The sequence below is a fragment of the Notolepis coatsorum genome (assembly GCF_963971535.1).
Source record: "Notolepis coatsorum genome assembly, chromosome: 4".
Classification (NCBI taxonomy): Eukaryota; Metazoa; Chordata; class Actinopteri; order Aulopiformes; family Paralepididae; genus Notolepis; species Notolepis coatsorum.
In genome coordinates, this window is record NC_140168.1 from 108,854,445 (window position 1) to 108,879,439 (window position 24,995).

Consider the following 24,995-nt stretch of genomic DNA (forward strand, 5'->3'; position numbering starts at 1 on the left):
GTTTAAGGAATAACAGCAATGATACTTTAATGATTATATACTGGATACACTAGAGGGGGTTAATCCGGTCGCTTGTAAGCCGACAGGAGTAGGAAGGGGGGGGGGGTAGAATCCGGCTGCCTCATCCGGCCAAGGGTATCCCAGGTGAACCCACTGTAGTGCCGTTCAATGCGCCGGCGATCCTTGGACCACAGATGAAAGCAGGTGGACTCTTTGTGGGCCGGCTCTCTCCGGTCCACGGGGGAGAGACGTGAAGCGACCTCGTCTTGCAGAGCGTCTCCTCACCTTGCGTCCTCTCCAGGGGGGGGGGGTTCCAACACACGGCAGTGTCGGGGGTCTTTATCCATGGAATAATCAAAGTATACAAAGCATAATCCGTGCCTGGGAAGGCGGGCTGTCGTCGGTAGAATAATCCGGTATACAGGTCCACTCGCTCGTCGGCTCTGGGGCTCCTCGGGTGCAGCTTCACGTGGGGTCAACCACCCTGGGTAAGCAGCCAGTTCTCTGCCCGAAACGATGGGGTACTGACTACGGTAGTATTCTCACCGCACGAAGCACTATATATTAACAGACTATTATTAGCTTAATAGACTACGTCCAACTCGACGATATAGTGCCAATATATGACTATTCAAATATTAATATACACGATGTCTCAATACCGATGGTAGGCGAACTTGGCCTTACTCCCACACGTGGCGTCGCGGGGAGGCTTTACGTCTGTGACTCTATTGGAGGGTAAGAAACTGGACTGAAAAAGGAAGTCCTACTTTAGTAGCGCAGTATATATACGCACTATGAACAAATAGTCCCATTAGTGGTGCGGTAGTCAGATTCCTACGCGGAACTAGGACTTGTTCGTACATGTGGAGCGGTACGTTTGAACTGGGTCTGAGGGGTATGGCAGCCTGGCACCAAGGTCTCGACCAATAGTAGAATGGAGACTATTATGGGATGTTCAGTAGGCTAGAATGGATATTCAATGCATATTGTACAAGGAATATACAAGGGATATCAGGGAATATTAGAGAATATACAAATACAATTAAATATATATATATAAATAAATATATATATTCGGTTTAATCTGGCCCTTCACAACAACTTTCGTCTTGTTTACATCAGGGTCCCCCATTTCAATTAATCAGGAAAGTGTACAGTAGGAAAGTGTACAGTATTTCAATAGGCAACCCTGAAAGGATTATTTTTCTAGAAGAGCAACACAGCCAAAACAGACAGTGGAGCTGTTTGCAGATAGCAAGCATTTTGACTTATTGCGTGGTGGCGATGTCTCGCAGATAATACAACTACAAGTATGATTATATAATATATATTTTATTTAAAAAAAAAAATGTATATCTAAAATATATATTGGCAGGTAAGAAATATGCTTGGCGGGTAGACTCTTCCCATCTACCCGCCACTGGCCGGTGAGTCAAAAAGTTAATTTAGCTCCCTGATAGTATGGGCATACGAAGGGGGGCAAGGAAGAGTAATATCAGCAATATACCGGGCTATAATGAACAGCAAGGGACACGCGACCGATTACATAAGGGAGAAATGGGAGAGAGAGCTAGAGATAGAAATAACAGGGAAGGAATGGGGGAACATATGCGAGGTGCAACATTCAACAACAGGATCGAGGATATGGAAAGAGTTTGGATGGAAAAACATAATCAGATTCTTTATAACCCCAGAGCTGAAGGGAAAATATGCACCAACACAAAGAGCATGCTGGAGGATGTGTGGGAAGGAGGGGGCAAATCACACACACATATTCTGGGGATGTCAGAAGCTGAAGGGGTATTGGGAGGAGATAGGGGAGGCAATGATCAGAATATTAGGGTACGGGTTACCACAAACAGGACTGGTGCTTTACTTAGGAGACCTGACACACGAGGGAATACAAGGGGGGGACAAATATTTAATAAAGATAATGTTGATAGCGGCCAGAAAAGCAATAACGAGACTGTGGTACAAGGAAGACCCACCGACAATAGCACAATGGGTAGGAATAGTGGAAGAGATACAGGATATGGAGAGGATAACACACATGCTGAGGTTACAGGAAGAGAAATTTGGAGAAAGATGGGGAAAGTGGGAGGATTACAAGGGCAACGAAAACGACATCACAGAGGAAGAACCAAATACACCACAAGAGGGCGAAGGGTAAAGGAGGAAAGAGGTTCAAAGAAGGTCTCTGAACCCATGTCACACACTTAATGTTTTCTAATTTTTGTTTAAGGTATGACAACTGTTTTATGTTTTTTATTTGCTTAAGTCAGTATTTTTTATTTTTCGTCTTTTGGGTATTAAATGTTTTCTTTATTATTTATGTCTGTTTAATAGTGTTGTTGAGGTTATTGTATATGTCGTGTTGTTTGTCTATAAATGTTTAATAAAAAAATGTAAGTAAAAAAAAAAAAAACGGCTCAACTCACGAGAGGAGTTGTCACAGGGCTGTCGAACGCAGGGCTGAATAGAGGAGTTGCCACAGGGCTGTCGAACGCAGGGCTGAATAGAGGAGTCGTCACAGGGCTGTCGAACGCAGGGCTGAATAGAGGAGTTGTCACAGGGCTGTCGAACGCAGGGCTGAATAGCTGGATGTCATAGCTTCTAAAATTGAAGGTCCGCGCTGGTCTGTCTATTATGAAATGTATGGATGGGTACCGAATCCGATACTTTTAAGGGTATCGACCGAATCACGTTGGTACTACAGAGTACCGATTCACGTGAGATCCACCGGTGCCACATTTCGGTAATGAAGAATTTCTGTAATTAAAACAAATAATTTAAGTCTGAAGTCAACGTTTCGTTTACCGCAAAACGAAACGGTTTTCAAGTGTGTTACACTTTACAAAGCTAGATGCAGACAACGCTCGCTGCAATATTATATATTAACAAATTGTTCTAAATAAATAATAATGATAATAAATAATTAGAAGTTTGGAAATTTTTTTTTACAACTGAGGTAGGTAGATTACATTTTTAGAGACAAAAGTACCGAAAAAGGTACCGGTATCGATTCACAGGTACCGGTATCGGTTAAAATGTGAACACTACCCAACCCTAATGAAATGACAATTGCGCGTCATTGGAATTCAGTCAATCAAGCAAGTACATTTTTTTTAGATACGTTTTTCTTCCCCTGCTCTGTGGCACCCCCTACAGTCTGGTGGGAGTATATCCCAGCGGAGGCCTTTCCTCTCCTGCTCTGTAGCTCCCCCTACAGTCTGGTGGAAGTATATCCCAGCGGAGGCCTTTCCTCTCCTGCTCTGTAGCTCCCCCTACAGTCTGGTGGGAGTATATCCCAGCGGGGGCCCCAGGCCTTCTCTAATGCAGGTCACCCCTGTGTGTCGATTGTAGCCTTAGCCTCCATGTGTCTGATTAGTTATTTATTTATTTACTGACGGGACAGACCTATGGATGGATGGATCATTTCTGCTACGCTCACAGAAACCTAGATCAAGATGGAACATAATGTGAGATGGAAGTCATTGAGAGCTTTGAAAGTTTGGAGTCACTGATGTCATTTCTAATACATGTCTATGTGACGATATACAGGAAATATAGGCTCAGGTCAGTCATGGTAAGGGAATCCTTTTCAATGCGAGTCAGTATCGTCTCGCACATGTAGGCCTGTGTCTTGGATGGGAGCCTGGGGAGAAAATGGCCCCCTCCTCCCCTGCTCTTTGATGTGCACCTCTGCCCAGCTCCCGGGGCCTCCTTAATCAGTTACAGGGAGGGGATTAAAGACTGAGCCGCTGTGTCTCTCCAACTCCCCCCCCCCCCCCTTTTTCTCTCCTTCCTTCCTTCCCTCTTTCTTTCCTCGTCTCTATCTCCTTCCTTCCTTCCTTCCTTCCTTCCTTCCTTCCTTCCTTCCTTCCTTCCTTCCTTCCTTCCTTCCTTCCTTCCTTCCTTCTCATCTGAATGTTTAAACGTGTGATTTCAGACCATTGTGTGACTGACTACCTGCAACTGTTTTAGTTGATATTTTTTAATTATTTTGAAACGTTTTACATTTTTTACTCTGGTGTTTAAATTTCTGTGAATATTGTTTTTATTATGTACTGTACAATCGTCGTTTCTGTGAATGAGGGAAACCTCGGATGCTTACGGTTTTAAATAAAGGTTGAAATGAAATCTATCTTCTTCCTTCCTTCTCTCCTCATCTCTATCTTCCTTCCTTCCTTCTCTCCTCATCTCTATCTCCTTCCTTCCTTCTCTCCTCATCTCTATCTCCTTCCTTCCTTCTCTCCTCATCTCTATCTTCCTTCCTTCCTTCTCTCCTCATCTCTATCTTCTTCCTTCCTTCTCTCCTCATCTCTATCTTCTTCCTTCCTTCTCTCCTCATCTCTATCTTCTTCCTTCTTTCTCTCATCTCTATCTCCTTCCTTCCTTCTCTCATCATCTCTATCTTCTTCCTTCCTTCTCTCCATCATCTCTATCTCCTTCCTTCTCTCCTCATCTCTATCTTCTTCCTTCTTTCTCTCCTCATCTCTATCTTCTTCCTTCTTTCTCTCCTCATCTCTATCTTCTTCCTTCCTTCTCTCATCATCTCTATCTTCTTCCTTCCTTCTCTCCTCATCTCTATCTCCTTCCTTCCTTCTCTCCTCATCTCTCTCTTCTTCCTTCCTTCCTTCTCCCCTCATCTCTCTCTTCTTCCTTCTTTCTCTCATCTCTATCTTCTTCCTTCTTTCTCTCCTCATCTCTATCTTCTTCCTTCTTTCTCTCCTCATCTCTATCTTCTTCCTTCCTTCTCTCCTCATCTATCTTCTTCCTTCTTTCTCTCCTCATCTCTATCTTCTTTCCTTCATCTCTATCTCCTTCCTTCCTTCTCTCCTCATCTATCTTCTTCCTTCCTTCTCTCCTCATCTCTATCTTCTTCCTTCTTTCTCTCCTCATCTCTATCTTCTTCCTTCCTTCTCTCCTCATCTCTATCTTCTTCCCTCTTTCTCTCCTCATCTCTATCTTTCTTCCTTCCTTCTCTCATCATCTCTATCTTCATTCTCTCCTCATCTCTATCTTCTTCCTTCCTTCTCTCCTCATCTCTATCTTCTTCCTTCCTTCTCTCCTCATATCTATCTTCTTCCTTCCTTCTCTCCTCATCTCTCTCTTCTTCCTTCCTTCTCTCCTCATCTCTATCTTCTTCCTTCCTTCTCTCCTCATCTCTATCTTCTTCCTTCCTTCTCTCATCATCTCTCTCTTCTTCCTTCCTTCTCTCCTCATCTCTCTCTTCCTCCTTCCTTCTCTCCTCATCTATATCTTCTTCCTTCAATCTCTCCTCATCTCTCTCTTCTTCCTTCCTTCTCTCTTCATCTCCATCTTCTTCCTTCCTTCTCTCCTCATCTCTCTTTTCTTCCTTCCTTCTCTCCTCATCTCTCTCTTCTTCCTTCCTTCTCTATCTTCTTCCTTCTGTGTAGCATTGTAGTCCGTGCAGGTGTTGGTGGTTAAGAGTCACACACACTTAGTGGTCAGACGTTACTAATAGTTATCTCCAGTTCTGCAGCCATTAGTTCTCCAGCTGCTGGCAGCAGTCCAAGATGGCCACTGGCTTCTCTCCCCCAAAATCTTCTCCTTTACCCTTGTCTCTGTCCTCTCTTTCACACTCTCTCTCTCTCTCTCTCTCTCTCTCTCTCACACACACACACACACACACTATCCCCCTCTTCTCCCCCCCCCCCCCCCCCCCCCCCTCGTCCTCTCCTTCTTTGACGTATCTGGTTTGTCTGGTGGCCCATCCCTCCCCGGTGAGAAGATGAATGTGCTCCGAGCAGTGGGGTGTCCTGGGACCTGGCAGAGTGGCCAGCCATTGGTCGGCACGGCCTGGCACCGCCGGGCAACTGTAAAAATGCTCCGGGATTAATGGGGGATGCCCACTGCTGCCCATTGTTGACCGGCTGCCCACTGCTGCCTCGTGCAATCTGCCACAGAGACACTAAGCCACTTAAGCGCCTCGCGGGGTGAGGGAGGAGAGGGAGGGGGGCGCCCCGGGTCCAGCAGGACGGGTTATTTTCTCGTGTGACTGTCTGCTCCGCTCTGTCCTGGCCGTCGCACTGAATCCTGAATCCCTCCGAGCGGACGGGCTTTCGGACCGGCCCCCTATCTCCCACCGATCCCCGACGGTGCTTCCTGTGGCGAGTGTGACGCTGGTTTAAATTAGAAAAAAGCCCTCCCTCCCACTCCCAGTTTTTTGGCCTGCTTCCCCTTTTTCGTGTCTAAACGTGGAGTTTCAGTCGGACACAGTGTAACCTGCAGACGTCCCCTTGACAGGTGGTGCCTTTAATACACACAGGCTTCATCGGCCTCCTCTATGCTGCTTTTCCACTGCATGATACCTACTTGACTCGAGTTGACTCTACTCTGCCTTTTCGGTTTTCCATTGCCAAAATTTGCGGATGGTACCTGGTACTGGGTATTTTTTTAGTACCTGCTTTTGCCGCTTTTCCACTGCATGGTACCTACTCGACTCTACCCGCTTGGAACCTCGACAAAGCGGGTACTAAAAAAGTACCCGGTACCAGGTAGCTACCACCCGCAAATTTTGGCAATGGAAAACCGAAACTACTGATAACTACATCTCTGATGTTTTTAACAAACCAAACGGTTGACAATTTAGCAAGCTATGGTTATTTCAATAGTACATGCACCATAGCCATGCATGTTATGAGTGGCCGTGCTCCACCCAAGCAAGATTAGCTAATGTACGCTAGCCACAATGCTAACGGTTATAATGGGAAATCCCAGTCACATTAGCACATAAGCTAACAGAATTAGCTATCTTTTTGTGAGACTAAACTCTTTGTTCTTGGTAGTAAATTGTGTTGCTGTTGGTTTTGTTTCATCAATAAATGAGGCAGAATACACTGAATGTATATATTTTTTGTTTATTGCACTTTGTTCTCGCTGCAAACAAATAATGCTAATTAGGTATCATGCAGTGGAAAAGCGGCGTGACCCCCCCGCCCTGCCCTCCTCTGTGTGACCCCCCCCCCCCCCGCCCTGCCCTCCTCTGTGTGACCCCCCCCCCGCCCTGCCCTCCTCTGGGTGACCCCCCCCCCCCCAGCCCTGCCCTCCTCTGTGTGACCCCCCCCCCGCCCTGCCCTCCTCTGGGTGACCCCCCCCCCCCCCCCAGCCCTGCCCTCCTCTGGGTGACCCCCCCAGCCCTGCCCTCCTCTGGGTGACCCCCCCCCCAGCCCTGCCCTCCTCTGGGTGACCCCCCCCCCCGCCCTGCCCTCCTCTGTGTGACCCAGCCCTGCCCTCCTCTGGGTGACCCCCCCCCAGCCCTGCCCTCCTCTGGGTGACCCCCCCCCAGCCCTGCCCTCCTCTGGGTGACCCCCCCCCCCCGCCCTGCCCTCCTCTGTTTGACCCAGCCCTGCCCTCCTCTGGGTGACCCCCCCCCCGCCCTGCCCTCCTCTGTGTGACCCAGCCCTGCCCTCCTCTGGGTGACCCCCCCCCCCGCCCTGCCCTCCTCTGTGTGACCCCCCCAGCCCTGCCCTCCTCTGGGTGACCCCCCCCCCCGCCCTGCCCTCCTCTGTGTGACCCCCCCAGCCCTGCCCTCCTCTGTGTGACCCCCCCCCCCCGCCCTGCCCTCCTCTGTGTGACCCCCCCCCCCCCCCCCCCCCCCGCCCTGCCCTCCTCTGTGTGACCCCCCCCCAGCCCTGCCCTCCTCTGGGTGACCCCCCCCCCCCCCCCGGCCTGCCCCGACACTGAACTTGTCGTTGGAGCAGGACGGGAGTCCCACTTCCTCCCTCTCTCATCGTCTGTCTGGCGGGGCTGAAAGGCAGGTAATCGCAGCGAGCGCTTGATTGATGGGGGGGCCGCGTCGGAGCCAAAGGCTCGGAGACGAGCACAGGGAACCTGAGAAGACTGAGGGGGCTGGTGAGACGGCCTGACAGATTACACCGTGTGAGGAAGGCGGGGGCTTGGGCAGAAGAAGCCTTTGTCTGTCCAGACTGAGCCCACAGGCTCTGGCTTAGACACTCTGAGGAGACATCCTTCCTACACTTAGACTCTGAGGAGACATCCTTCCTACACTTAGACTCTGAGGAGACATCCTTCCTACACTTAGACTCTGAGGAGACATCCTTCCTACACTTAGACTCTGAGGAGACATCCTTCCTACACTTAGACTCTGAGGACACATCCTTCCTACACTTAGACTCTGAGGAGACATCCTTCCTACACTTAGACTCTGAGGAGACATCCTTCCTACACTTAGACTCTGAGGAGACATCCTTCCTATGTGCTTTAGTGTCCGGTTAGCTCCGTTAGCGTGCAGTATATCAATACCAGCCATTGGATTACTGTTTTCTAAATTGGGGAGGCTTTTAATTGTCAAGGTAAGAGGATTTTAAGTCATGGTATCCATAAACTTCAATCGGTTCGGATCCTTTGAATGAATGAGAATGTCAACAATCACGGCGACACGTTGAAATCACTGACTGCGCTCAGAGAGGAGTCGTTAGGCAAAAAATAGTTCAGAGTATATTTGCTTAGAAAACGTAATTGTCGAATTCAATTATTTTTTATTTCTCCACGTGGTGAATACACGGGTCACAACATGTTTACAGGAACGTTTTAGAGTTGTATTTGGAGTGTATTTCGTGACTGTAGGGCACGTCAGGCTCTAACTCCGCCCCACTTCCAGTGATGAAGCTAAGCTATGTTAACGGAGCGACTGTTCCCTAAGCCTAATGCACGCACAGAGACAAAAAAGGTATGTATCTTCTTGTCTAACTCCAGGGAAGATGTTAAATAAGCTAATTTCCCAAAATGTTGGAGTTTTCCTTTAAGATGCAGTTTCAGATGGGTCTTGAACATGGAGTATGTGGGGCACTCTCTAATTACAACTGGTAGGCTATTCCAGTAGTTACCACCTTTAACGGAGAACACAGTTTTAGCAAAGGTAGTATACCGAAAAGGCACCTTACAGTCCCCTCTACTGATGGCCCTGGTGGTAATGCCAGTGTCTCCTTTTTGTTTAATGTCACTGCCTTTTTTATTAGGCCTAGTTGTTGGCTACAACTTTGCCACAGTAGGCATTAATCACTTAATAGTTCAAATGTCTGTGTCCCATTCCCGTTTGCACACGCAGATACACACACTCACACAGTGGGCCAGTGACTTTGGTGGTATGTGCTATTGCACAGATGTGTGTCCCGTTCCCGTTTGCACATGCACGCACAGTACAAATATAAATTTATTTAAAAAAAATTAAATAAACTCTGTTACTTGAAATATTTTCACTGTGCTCTATTTTTGTGTGCTCATACATTTCTTTGTGTGCTCCTAAATTTTTTCATTTAGGAGCACATGTGCTCCTTGGGAAAAAGGTTAGCGTAGAGCCCTGCCATGTACATGTCAAAATACTTCCCAAAGGTCAGTGAATACCACGACCACAACACCAGAGGAAGCTCAACAAATCATGTTAAACCCAGATTCGGCTCAAACAAGGGACTAAACACGTTTTGCAATTATGCCACATCAATGTGGAATGCCCTACCCAAAGCTGCAAAGGAATGTGAATCACTACCCACTTTCAAAACCGCTCTTAACACTTTCAGTGCCCAGCAGGGGGCGCACATTTAGTGCTTGAATGCCCACCATCCACTTCAATGTTAGCGTTAATATTGCCTAATCTATGTTTTAAATTATGGCTGTGTCTAATCTGCCCGTTCCTTATCAATTACTCATTTTCCAGTCAACATTGTCGAAGCGGATTGTTTTTTTATCGGTTCATTTCCGTTTTATAGCATTTTGAAAAGCCCTCGTTTTCAAGGGGGAAAAAAAGAATCCGTGATAAACGCCCTGTACTGTAATATTCTAGATCGTTTCAAATAAACGCTAGATTATCGATAGTATATGTGTACGTATGCACGCTGGTGCCGCGAGCTGAAAATCGATTCTCTTAGTTCCTGATCGCTCGCACAGTCAAACAGCCATATCACACATAGGGGAAAAGCTTATATCTCCGTGAAAACAGGTCTCATTATCCTAAGACTGGTAAAATAGATTCCTTACCTGAGATCAGATGGTATCCAAATGGATTATTCCAATTCCTGATTGCCATTCCAAAAATCGATAATTTTATTGATCCAACGCCACATACTGTAAAACACATATTACACGCTGTGCTGAGGCTCCACAATGACTGGGATCATCTCCGGTTACATGCGTGAGAAGTAAAATGTGGATTCCGGAGTATTTTTTTCTCATCCATTTTCATTGAGTCCATTCCAAAAGGGTGCATTACCATCTGGGAGACGATAGGGGGCGCTTTTTTCACATCTGAGCTCCTGGTGGAGCTGGTTTCCCAACGGTAGACTCGGTTGATGAAATATGAATTCAGATCGCTAATAAAAAAAAAATCACGCTAATTGTCGTGATGGGCATTCAGGGGGCGGGCTGCTAACACGTGTTATGTCGTGGTGGGCATTCAAAGTGTTAAAGAGCACCTACGGGAGGCTGCAATTCGAAACTGGCCACCGTAAATGTCCAAACCCCCCCACCCCCTCCTAATAGACAGGCTCCTCCCCACAGCATGTATATATTCTCTCCCCACTGTATGTATATTTCTCTCCCACCCACCCACCCCCTCCTAATGTACAGTTCCCTCCCCATCATATGTATATACTCTGTCAGGATCTATGGGTAACAGTACTGTATATTTGCATATTGTATATGTCACAAATGTAACAGTACTAAATATCTGTATGTCATGTATGTCCCTATGCCATAAATGTCATGTATGTTGAGTTAGGGCTGGGCGATATAACGATAACGATAAATATCGCGATATATTTTAATAATCGATATCGAATATCGAAATTAAAAAAAAAACGATTTTTTTTTTTTTTTTTTTTTTAGTTTTTTTTTTTTTTACCTGCAACAGGGCAGTTTTAAAACCAGAGACAGTGGACAGACTTGTCTTTCTTGCCTGCAACTTAAAGTAATGGCTGTGCTTGTCCAAATGACAATACTGACCAAATTCAGATTTCTTTTTCTCTTGTCCATTTATTTTGTTTGCTTTCTAATTTAAAATACATTTTGAAACCGTCTGTACACAGTAGGCTATGTGTGCTAGCAGAACTAGACTCCAGTCACGAGTCACAGTGCACATGTGCGGTGGTTTGTCCACCAAAAAAGCGCCAAAAGATCGAAAATAAACTAGCAGAGCCAGAACTGTTCAACTCCTCTGGAGCCACAGCCAGCAGAGAAGCCGGTTTACTTTAGCTTTTAAACCAGCTGCAGCCTGAGAACTGGAGTGTGAGGGGATGTAACACTAAAGATGTTATACTTATAACAATTCGATAATTATCGATATCGAGAAATAAAATAAAATTATCATATCGTTATCGCGATATGATTTTTTTCCATATCGCCCAGCCCTATGTTGAGTGTCATAAATGTCACTATGAATTGAAAATGGGGGACCCTGATGTAAACAAGACAAGTCTTTCTCTGGTCTGCATCCCCTTAACTCTTTCCGTGCCACTCACGAGATATCTCGTGTTTTTTTATAGGTGGTTGAAAGCCACTCACGAGATTTCTCGGATTTTTTTTTTTTATAATTTTTTTAGCGATCTGAAATCATATTGCATCACCCGAGCCTACCAGAGTATAGCCGAGCGGCGCCGGCGATCATTGTGGAAAAATGCGCCCCCTGTCGTCTCCCAGATGACATAAGTGATTTTGGAATGGACTCAATGAAAATGAATGGGGGAAAAAATCCGGTACTCCACATTTTCCAGTCCACTGATCCAGCCGGGGTTACCACAGTTCATTCTGGAACCTCAGATCCCCGCTGATCATGGAGTTCTACTGTATCGCGTTGGATCCATACACGTATCGATTTTTTCGAATGGTCATCAGGAATTGGAATATACCAGTTGGATACCATCTGATGTCAGGTAAGGACTCTATGTTATCAGTGGTAGGATAATCAGAGTAAGTTTGATGAAGTTATAAGCTGTTTTGTGAAATGTCTTCTTTCGGTTTCACTGTAAAAGTCCATGAGGAAATCAACGGGGCGATTATCCGTGCGCGGCTCGAATGTGCTTGCGTGCACGTATAATATTGATCATCTAGCGTTTATTTGAAAACGATTCATAAAAAGGCCGACGAATATCAACGTTGTGGAATATTCCAGTAAAAGGCGATTTTCATAGAATGCTCCAGAATGGGCTGTTTTTTATCTGAAAACGGGTCCTTTTCTAAATGCTCTGAAACGGAAATGCCGCGATAAAAAAACAATCTGCCTTGACAGCACTGACTGGAAAATAGTCTTTGATAATGCGATGGGCAGATTAGACACATAGCCATAATTTAAAACATAGATTAGGCGATATTAACGTTAACATTGGCGCCGATGGTGGCATTCAGCCGGTAAAAAGGAAAACCCGGCGTGGCGCTCTAAGTGTTAACACTATGATCGCCGTGGACGAGTTTACACGTCATTCCTAGCCATGCTCATTCTGCCGAAGACGCCGTAACTCGTCTTTGATGTCAATATTTCAAAAATCTGTCATCGAAATCATATTTCCTTTCCGGAGCCCTGAGACACACTGCAAAGCTCCACTCAACTCTCTAGCGGTTCAAGAGCGCCATCTGGTGGCCGATCGGCAGATCACCAGCCGGAAATTAACCTTTGAACCGGTAGTGCTCATCCATATGTGGTCCGGGCACTCGCTATCGTTAGAGAGACTCCGTATTGACACAGTGAACATCGATCGGTGCAAATAACTCGAAAAAACAACATGATTTGGGCGTATATACTATTATACAACCTGGAAATGGATCGGGCATTTCTCCATCCCATAATAGAAAAAATTCTGTTCCACGCTCATCTGCCAGCGGCGCGAGGAAGCCACGGTAAGATTCAGCGTTATATTCTAACGTCTTCTATACTAACTGATCTGATGAACATATGACCCACACTAGATGAATCATCTAACGCTGCCCACGGAATTATAAACGATCCCCCGCCCATCCGGTCATCATCAGATGATGCGTAGAAACTTCTAGAACCACGTCCAGTTGAAATTTTTTATCTCGCACAGATTCCTACCAAACTGTATTTGATCATCAATATAATGCATTTAGGGCTATACATCACGTTCTGAAGAAAGCTGCAGAAAACGATAAAAACATACTTATACTTTAGACCATATTTTAGTATGAATATGTGAATGAAAAAGTTTAACGTTGCTACACCCTGAACAATACATATAGGACATTGAATGGGCCATAATAATGGCAATTTAGCAATAGAATTTAAAAAGTTATAGCCCTGCAAAGAAGGGGAACTTCTCCATAGACAAATAGAGCTGGCGAGGGATGGTAAATTATGAATTTAACCCATGGCGATTAAAGTGTTAACAATTGTGTGTATTGAGTCGTACTGTATTGTACCTAGGGCTGGGCGATATGGAAAAAAATCATCGCGATAACGATATGATAATGTTATCATATTTCTCGATATCGATAATTATCGAATTGTTATAAGTATACATTTAGCTAGCACACATAGCCTACTGTGTACAGACGGTTTTAAACTGTATTTTAAATTAGAAAGCAAACAAAATAAATGGACAAGAGAAAAATAAATCTCAATTTGGTCAGTATTGTCATTTGGACAAGCAAAGCCATTACTTTAAGTTGCAGGCAAGAAAGACAAGTCTGTCCACTGTCTCTGGTTTTAAAACTGCCCTGTTGCAGGTAAAAAAAAAAAAAATATATATATTTATTACATGGCGTTTTCACATTCGCCGAAATGCTTGCTTGTGATTGGTCAACAGCCCCCCGACTGCGGTCATTATTTTTCGATAATGACCGCAGATTTTTCAATAATGACCGCAGAGCGCAGCTGTTCGCAATCAAGCCCACTGACACACACTGTTTCAGTGCTGCCGGCGATGACAGGGGGCGGAGCAACGAGCAGAGCCTGAACACAGCGGAGCCAGAACAGAGGCTGCTGCTCACGATAATAATAATAATCACTTTATTTGGGCTGACAGAGCCACAGAACTGCGATTTGTCAAATGAATTAGGTATATTGTTAGTAAGTTAGCCATGTAATAAGCGGGATAATGTATAGCTTTACTCGGTCATTGTCGCAAAATAATTGACCTTCACTGACGTTTAAAACACCTCGCCGAAGCGGCTCGGTATTTTAAACTCCGTGTCGGTCAATTATTTTGCGACAATGACCTCGTAGCTATACATTATCCCTTACATATATCGATTATTAAAATATATCGCGATATTTATCGTTTTTATTCATTCATTCATTCATTCATTCATTCCTACTAGTGCTGTCAAACGATTAAAATATTTAACTCGATTAATCGCATGATTGTCCATAGTTAACTCGCGATTAATCGCAAATTAATCGCATTTTTTTTTTTACCTTAAGCAGATCTTTTTCAAGTTCCAAGTTTTAATACTCTTATCAACATGCGAGTCAACAAATGCTTGCTTTGTGCAGCCATTTAACACAAAAGGATGACCCTCATGCATTGCAAATTTGCATCAAATTCAAAACAGAGTGATGCACAAAATAACTTAAAAGAAAATAATAATTTAAAACAATGAATAAAGTGTGCATGAAATAATAGGGGAAAGAAAACGTTAGGAACTTGTTACATTCACACACACAAGGGCTGATTAATCACACACCCCCCTCTCTCCCTCACACACACACTCTCCCAGCTCTTTTTCTCTTTTGCCCCTTCCTCATCTCTCTCACCCCCCTCTCTCTCTATATCTCACACACACACACACACACACACACACACACACACACACACACACACTTCAGAAACAAACATAGTATCAATCAGACCACGTGAGCGGATCGGCGCGGCCGAGAAATCCGCTCTTCGCTCTTTAAAGCTTGGTCCGCTCCGCTAATCGCTCATGTTGACCCCGCCCCCAAGTCGCTCTCCGCTCGCTCCCCACTCACCTTGAATCGAGCGCTCCCCGCTCCCCGCGCCAGATCGCTCGGCAGTTTTTCTTTTTCTTTTTTGGAGCATGGTGTAAATGAGCTCAAACTACAACAGTCTACACCCCCTGGGCCCCTTAACAATTGTTTGTATTGAGCCGCATTGTAATTGTAGCCATTCTGCAATGTTAAATAACGTTGTTTATCCATTCACTAGTTCTATTAAGCGATGATAGGCTAGCCGAGCCACAATGCTATGGTCGCTGCCATTAACGTTAGCATGTAAGCTAACGTCAACAACAATGGCGTCGATACCTTTTCTAACAGGAGAGTGAGTGTGGGCGTCATAGATATCTATGGTGGGCGTCTCTACAGTGACGAAGCCTGAACCCTTCTCATTGGTTGAAAATGGCCTTCATGTTTGTACATCGCCATCTGTTGCTTTGACATTGTACTGCATGTATATATTACATCAACAGTGTTAAACCACTGTGAGCGGCCTGGAGTGGATTGGAGCGGAGGAGAACTCTCGCTCCGGACGTCGCGCCGACTCATTTTAAAACCCACTCCTCGCTCACGTCAAAACCGGCCGCTCCGCGCCCCGCGCCGCTCACGCTCCGATCCGCTCACATGCACTGGTATCAATGAGAGCATCAATAATACACCTTACAGTGAAGTCTAGTAAAAAAAAAAAAAAAAAAAAATTTTTAGTTAATCTTGAGTTAAAAAAATTAGTGGCATTAATAGAATCGGGAGTTAACGCGATATTAACGCGATATATTTGACAGCCTTAATTCCTACACTTAGACTCTGAGGACACATCCTTCCTACACTTAGGGCGGGATCCACAAAGAATGGATTGCACTGTGCTAATTGCACCAACAATTCATTATGACTTGAACATGGGGGACCCTGATGTAAACAAGACGAAAGTCTTTCTCTGGTCTGCATCCCCTTAACAATTGTGTGTATTGAGCCGTACTGTATTGTACTCATTCTGCAATCTGTTAATGACATTTCCAATCAATCAATCACCGTAATAGGACATCTTTCATCTGGGTGTTTCTGGAAACAGCCTTGCTAAATCACTGGGTGTGTGAGATCATGTGCAAAATATATCAGCGTTGGTGAAGTGTCCCTTTTAAGAGGTTAAAGGAACATGCCAACTTTTTGGGAAATTAGCTTATTTGCCATCTACCCTGGAGTTAGACAAGCAGATACATACCCTTTTCTTCTCTGTGCATGCATTAGGCTTAGAGGAACAGCCGTTAGCCTAGCTTAGCATCATTCACTGGAAGTAGGTGTGCCAGTGTAGCCTAGTTCCCAACAGTCACGAAATACACTCCAAATACAACTCCAAAACATTCCTGTAAACATGTTGTGACCTGTGTATTTACCACGTGGAGAAATACATTTAAAAAAAAAATTGACTTTTGTTTTCTAAGCAGATATATCCTCAAATGCTTTTTGGCCGAACCACTGCTCCCTGGGCGCAGTGATTTCATCACCTCAAAAGCCCAGTTTTTCGCTGTATATGTCTGAACTTTATGTGCTCATTTTATGTCTATTCTATTCTACTATTTTATTGCACTGCACTATTGCACTATTTTACTCAGTCTATTTTATCTTACTCTTTTTATTATTGTCTATTTAAAACTGAATCAAACCATAAACAATGTGGCCTGTTGGGATGTTAGATCCTAAAACTGTGATTTTATATGTCTGCGCTTTATGTGCTCATTTTATGCCTTTTTATGTCTTTTTTCTGTTGTGAAGCACTTTGAGCTGCAGTTTCTGTATGAAAGGTGCTATACAAATAAAGTTTATTATTATTATAGTGGAGAAGAAAAAGTAAAAAAAAGGCAGTGTAAACTAAATAACTATTGTTCTGAAGGATCAGATTAAACCGAATATATATATTTATTTATATATATATATTTAATTGTATTTGTATATCCCCTGATATCCCTTGTATATTCCTTGTACAATATGCATTGAATATCCCTTCTAGTCTACTGAACATCCCATAATAGTCTCCATTCTACCATTGGACGAGACCTTGGTGCCAGGTCGCCATACCCCTCAGACCAGGTTCAATCGTACCGCTCAACATGTATGGACAAGTCCTAGTTCCGCGTAGGAATATGTCTACCGCACCACTAATGGTACTATTTGTTCATAGTGCGTATATATACTGCGCTATTAAAGTAGAGCTTTCTTTTTAGTCCAGTTCCTTACCCTCCAACAGAGTGACAGACGCAAAAGCCTCCCCGCGAACCACGTGTGGGCAGTAAGGCCAATTCGGCCCAGTATCGGCATTGAGACATCGTGTATATTAATATTTGAATAGTCATATTTGGCACTATATCGTCGAGTTGGACGTATTCTATTAAGCTAATAATAGTCTATTCATATGTAGTGCCTCGTGCGGTAAGAGTTCTATAGTAATCAGCACCCCCACCGTTTCGGGCATCAGCTGGACGCTTATCCAGGGTGGTTGACCCCACGTGAAGCTGCACCCGAGGAGCTCCAGGCCAAAGAGCGAGTGGACCTGTATATTGGATTATTCTACCGACGACGGCTAGCCTTCCACGGCTTGGATTATGCTTTGAGTACTTTGATTATTCTATGGATAAAGGCCAACACTGCGGTGTGTTGGAAATACCCCCCCCGGAGAGGACGACAGGTGAGAAGACGCTCTACACGACGAGGTCGCCTCACGTCTCTCCATCGTGGACCGGAGGACGCCGGCCACAGAGAGTCCAACTGCTTTCATCTGTGGATCGAGGATCGCTGGGCACCGGGTCGCACGACTGTGGGCTCTCCCAGGATACCCTCGGCCAGACGGGATACAGCCAGACTCTACCCCCCCCCTCCAGCTGTCCTACAAGCAGTCGGAACCTTCCCCTAGTGTATCCAGCTATGAATGCGGAGGAAGCGAGTCAATGGATAAAGTCCAACAGACGCTGTTTTCGCTGTGCGCGATCACACATGGCAGCCGAATGCCGCTTAAAGAAAAAGTGCAGTCGGTGCGATGGAGCCCATCTGGACATACTCCACGACAGTAACAGACGGCGGCCTCCACCCGCACCATCAAGCAGCAAAGCAAGCGTCATGTACATCGACCCCGCCAGCAGCAGCGGAGCCAGAGTGCTCTTAAAGGTAGTCCGTGTGACATTGAGCTACCAGAATAAAGTCATGGACACTTACGCCGTCCTTGATGACGGGTCAGAGAAGACCCTTCTGCTCGCGTCCGCTGCGGCCTAGCTAGGGCTGCGGGGGAGCGAAAACCAAATGACAATTCGGACAATAAGAAGAGATTTGAAAACGATAAAGGGCGAGAATGTCTCATTCTCTATCGCAGCAAGCGGCCAGCCCGAGCGACGGTACAGGATTACAGACGCTTTCACCAGCCAAGAAATAGGACTCTCGCGGTACACATACCCCGTAGCCAAGCTGATGGAGAAATATGTACATCTACGCAAGCTACCGATCCCACTCATAGACGGTGCTACCCCGACACTGTTGATAGGCTCCGACCATGCAGACCTCATTGTCCCGATAGACCGGGTTCATACCGGACCCAGAGGCTGTCCTGCAGCAGTCGAGACCCGCCTAGGATGGACTCTCCAAGGCCCACTCGCCAAATCTCTCAACCGAACCACAGCCACTAGCTGTCTCCACTCCCGAGTCACAGAGGGAGACACCGCACTCCTGCAGCATGTAGAGAGGCTATGGACCTTAGAACAAATGCCCTTTAAGAACGAAAAGAAAGACATTCGCTCTAAAGACGACATCTACGCCATTAACCTCCTCGAGACGGGAACAAAGAGAGTCCCAGTCAGCGGCGTGTTGAGATACGCCACGCCACTCCTGCGGCGGGAAGGGATGCCTACCTTTCACGCAAAGAAAGACGCCACAGAGCGGTACCTACTAAACACAGAGCGGCGCTTAGCCAAGGACCCCGCCCAAGAAAGTGTATACCGCGCTGAGATTGAGAAGCTCATCACAGCGGGGACACGTCACAAAGATTGACATTAAAGAGGCCGACCAGACGACTGAATCGTGGTACGTGCCCCACCACAAGGTTCATCACAACGGCAAAGACCGCATCGTGTTTAACTGCAGCTACCAGATCGGATCCCAAAATCTGAATAAAGAGCTATTGCCCGGTCCTACACTCGGCCCCTCCCTACTAGGCGTACTACTCCGCTTCCGCCAGGACAAGGTGGCTATCAGCGGGGATATCAAAGGGATGTTCCTGCAGGTGAGATTAGTAGAGGACAAGCCCCTGTTGCGGTTCCTATGGAGAGAGAGGCCAGGAGATGAGCACCCAGCCATCTACCAATGGGAAGTCCTCCCTTTCGGAACTACATGCAGCCCATGCTGTGCTACATTTGCACTACAGAGACATGTCGCAGAGGACCCAGCAGCGGACGAAGAGGTCCGACACAGTGTGAAGAACAGCTTCTACGTAGATAACTGTCTACAAAGCGTTTCGACCCAGGAAGAAGCCGAGGCTCTCCTACATAAACTCCGCGCCTCTCTGATCAAAGGCGGCTTTGATCTCAGGCAGTGGGCCAGCAGCGATCCGCACGTACTGCGCAGCCTCTCCTCCGAGGACAAGGCAGCGAGCAGCGAGACCTGGATGGCCACAATCCCAGGAGAAGCCCAAGAGATGACACTAGGACTAGTGTGGCGCTTCAAAACAGATTCGCTCCACTATAGACACAAACCCCTGACCACGGAGCAGGGAAGGTCGACGGCAATACCGACCACCAGACGGAGTGTGTACAGAACACTCGCCCGACAATATGACCCGTTAGGATGTATACTACCGTACACCACCAGGGCAAAGATGATTGTACGAGCATTGTGGGACAAGGACCAGGGCTGGGACGACCCCATTCCCGCACATCTTGCATCCACCTGGAGAGAGTGGGAGATGGAACTCCACTCACTCCCAGGCGTTAATATACGCCGAAGCTACTTCCCACCCACGGTGAGGCCAGAGACATGTAAAATGGATTTACACGTCTTCAGTGACGCCTCCGAGGTCGCCTACGGATCAGTAGCCTACTTGCGGGCCCAAGAAGAGGGGGGAGAGATCTACACAGCATTCATCCTCGCCCGCTCGAGAATAGCCCCACGCAAGCAACAGTCTATCCCACGTCTAGAGCTCTGCGCAGCCCTCGCAGGAGCGCATCTAGCCACGCTCATCCAACGTGAGCTCACCATTCCGGTGCATAGAACAATCCTGTGGTCAGATTCCACGACAGTACTCGCCTGGATCAAATCGGATTCATGCAAATACAAAGTCTTCGTGGGAGTCAGAGTCACTGAGATTCAAGAGTTAACCGGAGAAGCAAACGGGCGCTATGTTGATACAAAACACAACCCAGCTGACGTCATCACCCGGGGAATGTCCCTAGATGACTTAACCCGTCATAACATCTACAGTGACGGACCAGCATTCCTCAAGCTCCCGGAAGGAGATTGGCCCACGCCCACCCCGAGGGAAGCAAGTGACGAGGAGACTGAGAATAAGAAACCCATGTTCTGTGGATTGAGCACTGTTGTCTCCGCAGACCCCAACATAGACGATTGCATTACCATAGAGAGTGCGCAGCAACGGACATTCCTGCGGCACCACCCAGAGATTAAGTCCCCCGCTGATATGTCAGCAGCTGACTACGAGGAAGCAGAACTGCTTCTACTGCAACGAGCCCAGAGAGACTCGTTCCCCGATGAACTAGACTGTCTACAGGGAGGAAAGCCCGTCCCATCAGACAGCAGATTGATTCATCTGGCCCCCGAGAGTGACACACATACCCTCATCAGAGTGGGTGGTCGCCTGCGGAGAGCCCCCAATTTACCGGATGACATTAAGTACCCGATCGTATTGAACAGCCGACACAAGGTCACAGAGCTGATTATAAAGAAATACGACGAGGATGTACACCACGCAGGAGCAGAGAGAGTCTTCGCGGAAATCAGACGTCGTTACTGGATACTTCAAGGAAGAGAGGCGGTGCGACGCTTCCAGCGAACCTGTCTAGACTGCCGAAAGTGGCGCGCGCAGCCCAGCATACCACGGATGGCTGACCTACCTCCATGTCGCCTCCGACTCGGCGACAAGCCATTCCACTCAACAGGCATGGACTGTTTTGGCCCGCTGCACATAAAGAAAGGAAGAGGCACCGAGAAGCGGTGGGGTATTGTATTCAAATGCATGACCACCAGAGCGATACATATCGAGCTCCTTCCGACCATGAGCGCAGACTCATTCCTTATGGCCTTCCGAAGATTCACATCACGGAAAGGAAAACCGTCTACATTATTGTCCGATCACGGGACAAACTTCAAAGGCGGAGAAAGAGAGCTGAGGGAGAGCTTCCAAGCTATGGGCCCAGAACTTAAGACCCACCTCGCTCCAGCCCAGATTGACTTCCAATTCAACCCCCCAAACGCACCCCACTTCGGTGGAACTTGGGAACGAGAAGTACATTCTATAAAGACAGCCCTGTACGCAGTACTTGGGGCCCAGACTGTGGCGGAAGAAGTCCTAATGACAGTCCTCACGGAGATTGAGGGAGTATTGAACTCAGTTACGTCTCCAGTGATGTAGCAGATGTCGACCCAGTCACCCCCAACACCCTCCTGATGGGGCGGCTAGATCCCGCGTTACCCCAGACAATGTACCGGCCTGAAGAAGCGAACGGCCGACGAATGTGGAGGTACAGCCAAGTATTAGCCGACAAGTTTTGGAGCAGTTTCCTACTGCACTACCTACCGTCTCTACAGACCCGCCAGAAGTGGGTAAAAGAGAGAGACAATTTGACGGAAGGAACAGTCGTCATGATTATTGACCAGTCACTACCCAGAGCTATGTGGCAGGCTGGCCGCGTAAGCAAAGTGATCACCGGTGCCGATGGCAAGGTCCGAGCAGCTGAAGTACTCGTCCAGGGGCGCATTTACACCCGTCCTGTGGCGAGGCTCATAGAACTGCCCCGACTCCCAGACACAATTGATGATGACCATGACCCTATGACTTTGTGAGTTGACTGACCCTTACAGCGAACCCTTGAGTGGTGGACAGTGCGGTTAATCTGTCTCTGCTTAACTAATTGGGTTGGGACCAATTAGGGGGCGGCTGTTCTGAAGGATCAGATTAAACCGAATATATATATTTATTTATATATATATATTTAATTGTATTTGTATATCCCCTGATATCCCTTGTATATTCCTTGTACAATATGCATTGAATATCCCTTCTAGTCTACTGAACATCCCATAATAGTCTCCATTCTACCATTGGACGAGACCTTGGTGCCAGGTCGCCATACCCCTCAGACCAGGTTCAATCGTACCGCTCAACATGTATGGACAAGTCCTAGTTCCGCGTAGGAATATGTCTACCGCACCACTAATGGTACTATTTGTTCATAGTGCGTATATATACTGCGCTATTAAAGTAGAGCTTTCTTTTTAGTCCAGTTCCTTACCCTCCAACAGAGTGACAGACGCAAAAGCCTCCCCGCGAACCACGTGTGGGCAGTAAGGCCAATTCGGCCCAGTATCGGCATTGAGACATCGTGTATATTAATATTTGAATAGTCATATTTGGCACTATATCGTCGAGTTGGACGTATTCTATTAAGCTAATAATAGTCTATTCATATGTAGTGCCTCGTGCGGTAAGAGTTCTATAGTAATCAGCACCCCCACCGTTTCGGGCATCAGCTGGACGCTTATCCAGGGTGGTTGACCCCACGTGAAGCTGCACCCGAGGAGCTCCAGGCCAAAGAGCGAGTGGACCTGTATATTGGATTATTCTACCGACGACGGCTAGCCTTCCACGGTTTGGATTATGCTTTGAGTACTTTGATTATTCTATGGATAAAGGCCAACACTGCGGTGTGTTGGAAATACCCCCCCCGGAGAGGACGACAGGTGAGAAGACGCTCTACACGACGAGGTCGCCTCACGTCTCTCCATCGTGGACCGGAGGACGCCGGCCACAGAGAGTCCAACTGCTTTCATCTGTGGATCGAGGATCGCTGGGCACCGGGTCGCACGACTGTGGGCTCTCCCAGGATACCCTCGGCCAGACGGGATACAGCCAGACTCTACCCCCCCCCTCCAGCTGTCCTACAAGCAGTCGGAACCTTCCCCTAGTGTATCCAGCTATATAATCATTCAAGTATCATTGCTATTGTTCCCTAAATATTCCAGGTTGTATATTTGCTTCCTGCGCAATCAGAGATTGGACATTCGATATTGATCTACCTACGAATACTCATTTGCCATAAAAGTGCATACTATTTCAAATCATAAATGTAATTAAGTGATCGTTGTACATACCTTTTGCTATGTATTATTATTAAACGCAGACTTTCGACTTGGTACATTTGTGTTGGATCCGTTTCATCAGGTGGGAGTGTTTATCATAATTATTTATACCTAGTACTGGGTGGCCAGAGTCTAAAGTACAAGAGGTAGTGGTAGTAAGTATCATATCTAACAATACAGTCAGGGAATTGTACCCCTCAGTTACAACTATAATTAACTCTGGACATGCGCATATGGGCAAGTAGGTAGTGTAAAAAGGTCAAGGTGCGAGATGAGGGTATGTATTCCCTCTGTTATATTTGCCCTACAATAAATATAGTTACAATACATATATAATCTAATATTTTATCTAATATATAATAATAAAAAAAAAGCTAAATGCTAATGCTGTTGTGTTGTCTGTTGCAGAAGCAGCCCCCACCCGTACATCACGGCGCTGGAGAACCGAGCGGACTGCTGGCCCGCGCTGCTGCTGGAGATGGACCACTTCATCCAGCAGGCCGTCGACAGGCAAGCTCTTCCTCCTCCTCTTCCTCCTCCATGCCCACAACACAAGCCTTGAGCGGGGCCATAAAAACGGCTCCCTACCTGCATGCATTTTCAGAGGAGTGATCCCAGAGACTACAGTCGGGGAAGCCACGTGTCGCAATGTGTGCAACGCATGCAATAGGGAGGTGTAGTCTGACGTCACGTTAGGTTCCTGCGCGGTCCACCCGTAGAGGGATTTATCATTGGGAAAATGGATTATCGGCTATTGTAATAATTCTGCCTCATGAACGAAAGGTTATCCTATAACCTAGTTATATGAATACTGGCTGAGCGTCTCGCTCTTTGCCATTATGAGATATCTCTTATCTCCTAGCACCTACTGTGCTCACGAACAAACAATTGCACTCCATGCACGTGACCAGGCCACGCCCCCGCGTCCTGCTATATGACGCCGGACATGGTCACACTCTACCTTCCTCAGAAAAAGTTTCCAACACTGAAAACCCAACCAAGGGACCTCAGGGCGCTAAGAGCGAGACGCTCAGCCAGTATTCATATAACTAGGTTATAGGATAACCTTTCGTTATATTATCATACTGGCCTCGCGTCTCGCTCTTTGCCATTATGAGATATGGGACAGAGCAGATGCGTGGCCCGACAAGTGTACCCCCTGAGGGCCCGTAAGCCCCAACCAGGGAGGAGGGGAGTCCCGTCCGCGTGAACACTTAAGGTAACCTACTTGCGTTCAGCGTTTCTCTGATTGGCCACGACGCCCATGTGACCGCGGCAGAGAGGCAGAGCGGCAGAGCGGAAATGGGCTGCTGCTCCGGCGAAAGAAATACAGGCATTCTATTGCCATGCTCTGCGACAAACTCTAACCTTAACCAACTCCGAAAGAATGCCTAAACTTAACCCTAACCTTAACCAACTCCGAAAGAATGCCTAAACTTAACCCTAACCTTAACCAACTCTGAAAGAATGCCTAAACTTAACCGGCGAAAGAAAGACAGGCATTCTATTGCCATGCTCTAAGACAAACTCTAACCTTAACCAACTCCGAAAGAATGCCTAAACTTATCCCTAACCTTAACCAACTCCGAAAGAATGCCTAAACTTAACCGGCGAAAGAAAGACAGACGCTAGTTACGTTTATATAGAGAGGCGATAAATTAATTAAACGTAAAAAACAAAAAAAATTGAAGTGATT

At 46.6% G+C, this 24,995-nt stretch overlaps 1 protein-coding gene across 1 annotated transcript in view; it reads left to right on the forward strand.

Annotated features, from left to right (window-relative positions):
* The window catches only part of focad (focadhesin), a gene marked incomplete at its 5' end in the record, with an annotated part of 227,009 nt that overhangs the window by 49,782 nt on the left and 152,232 nt on the right, over positions 1 to 24,995 (forward strand). Inside the window, one exon of the mRNA XM_084312069.1 lies at positions 23,708 to 23,809. Within this exon, the coding sequence (XP_084168195.1) occupies positions 23,708 to 23,809 (102 nt within the window). The remainder of the gene's footprint in view (positions 1 to 23,707; positions 23,810 to 24,995) is intronic.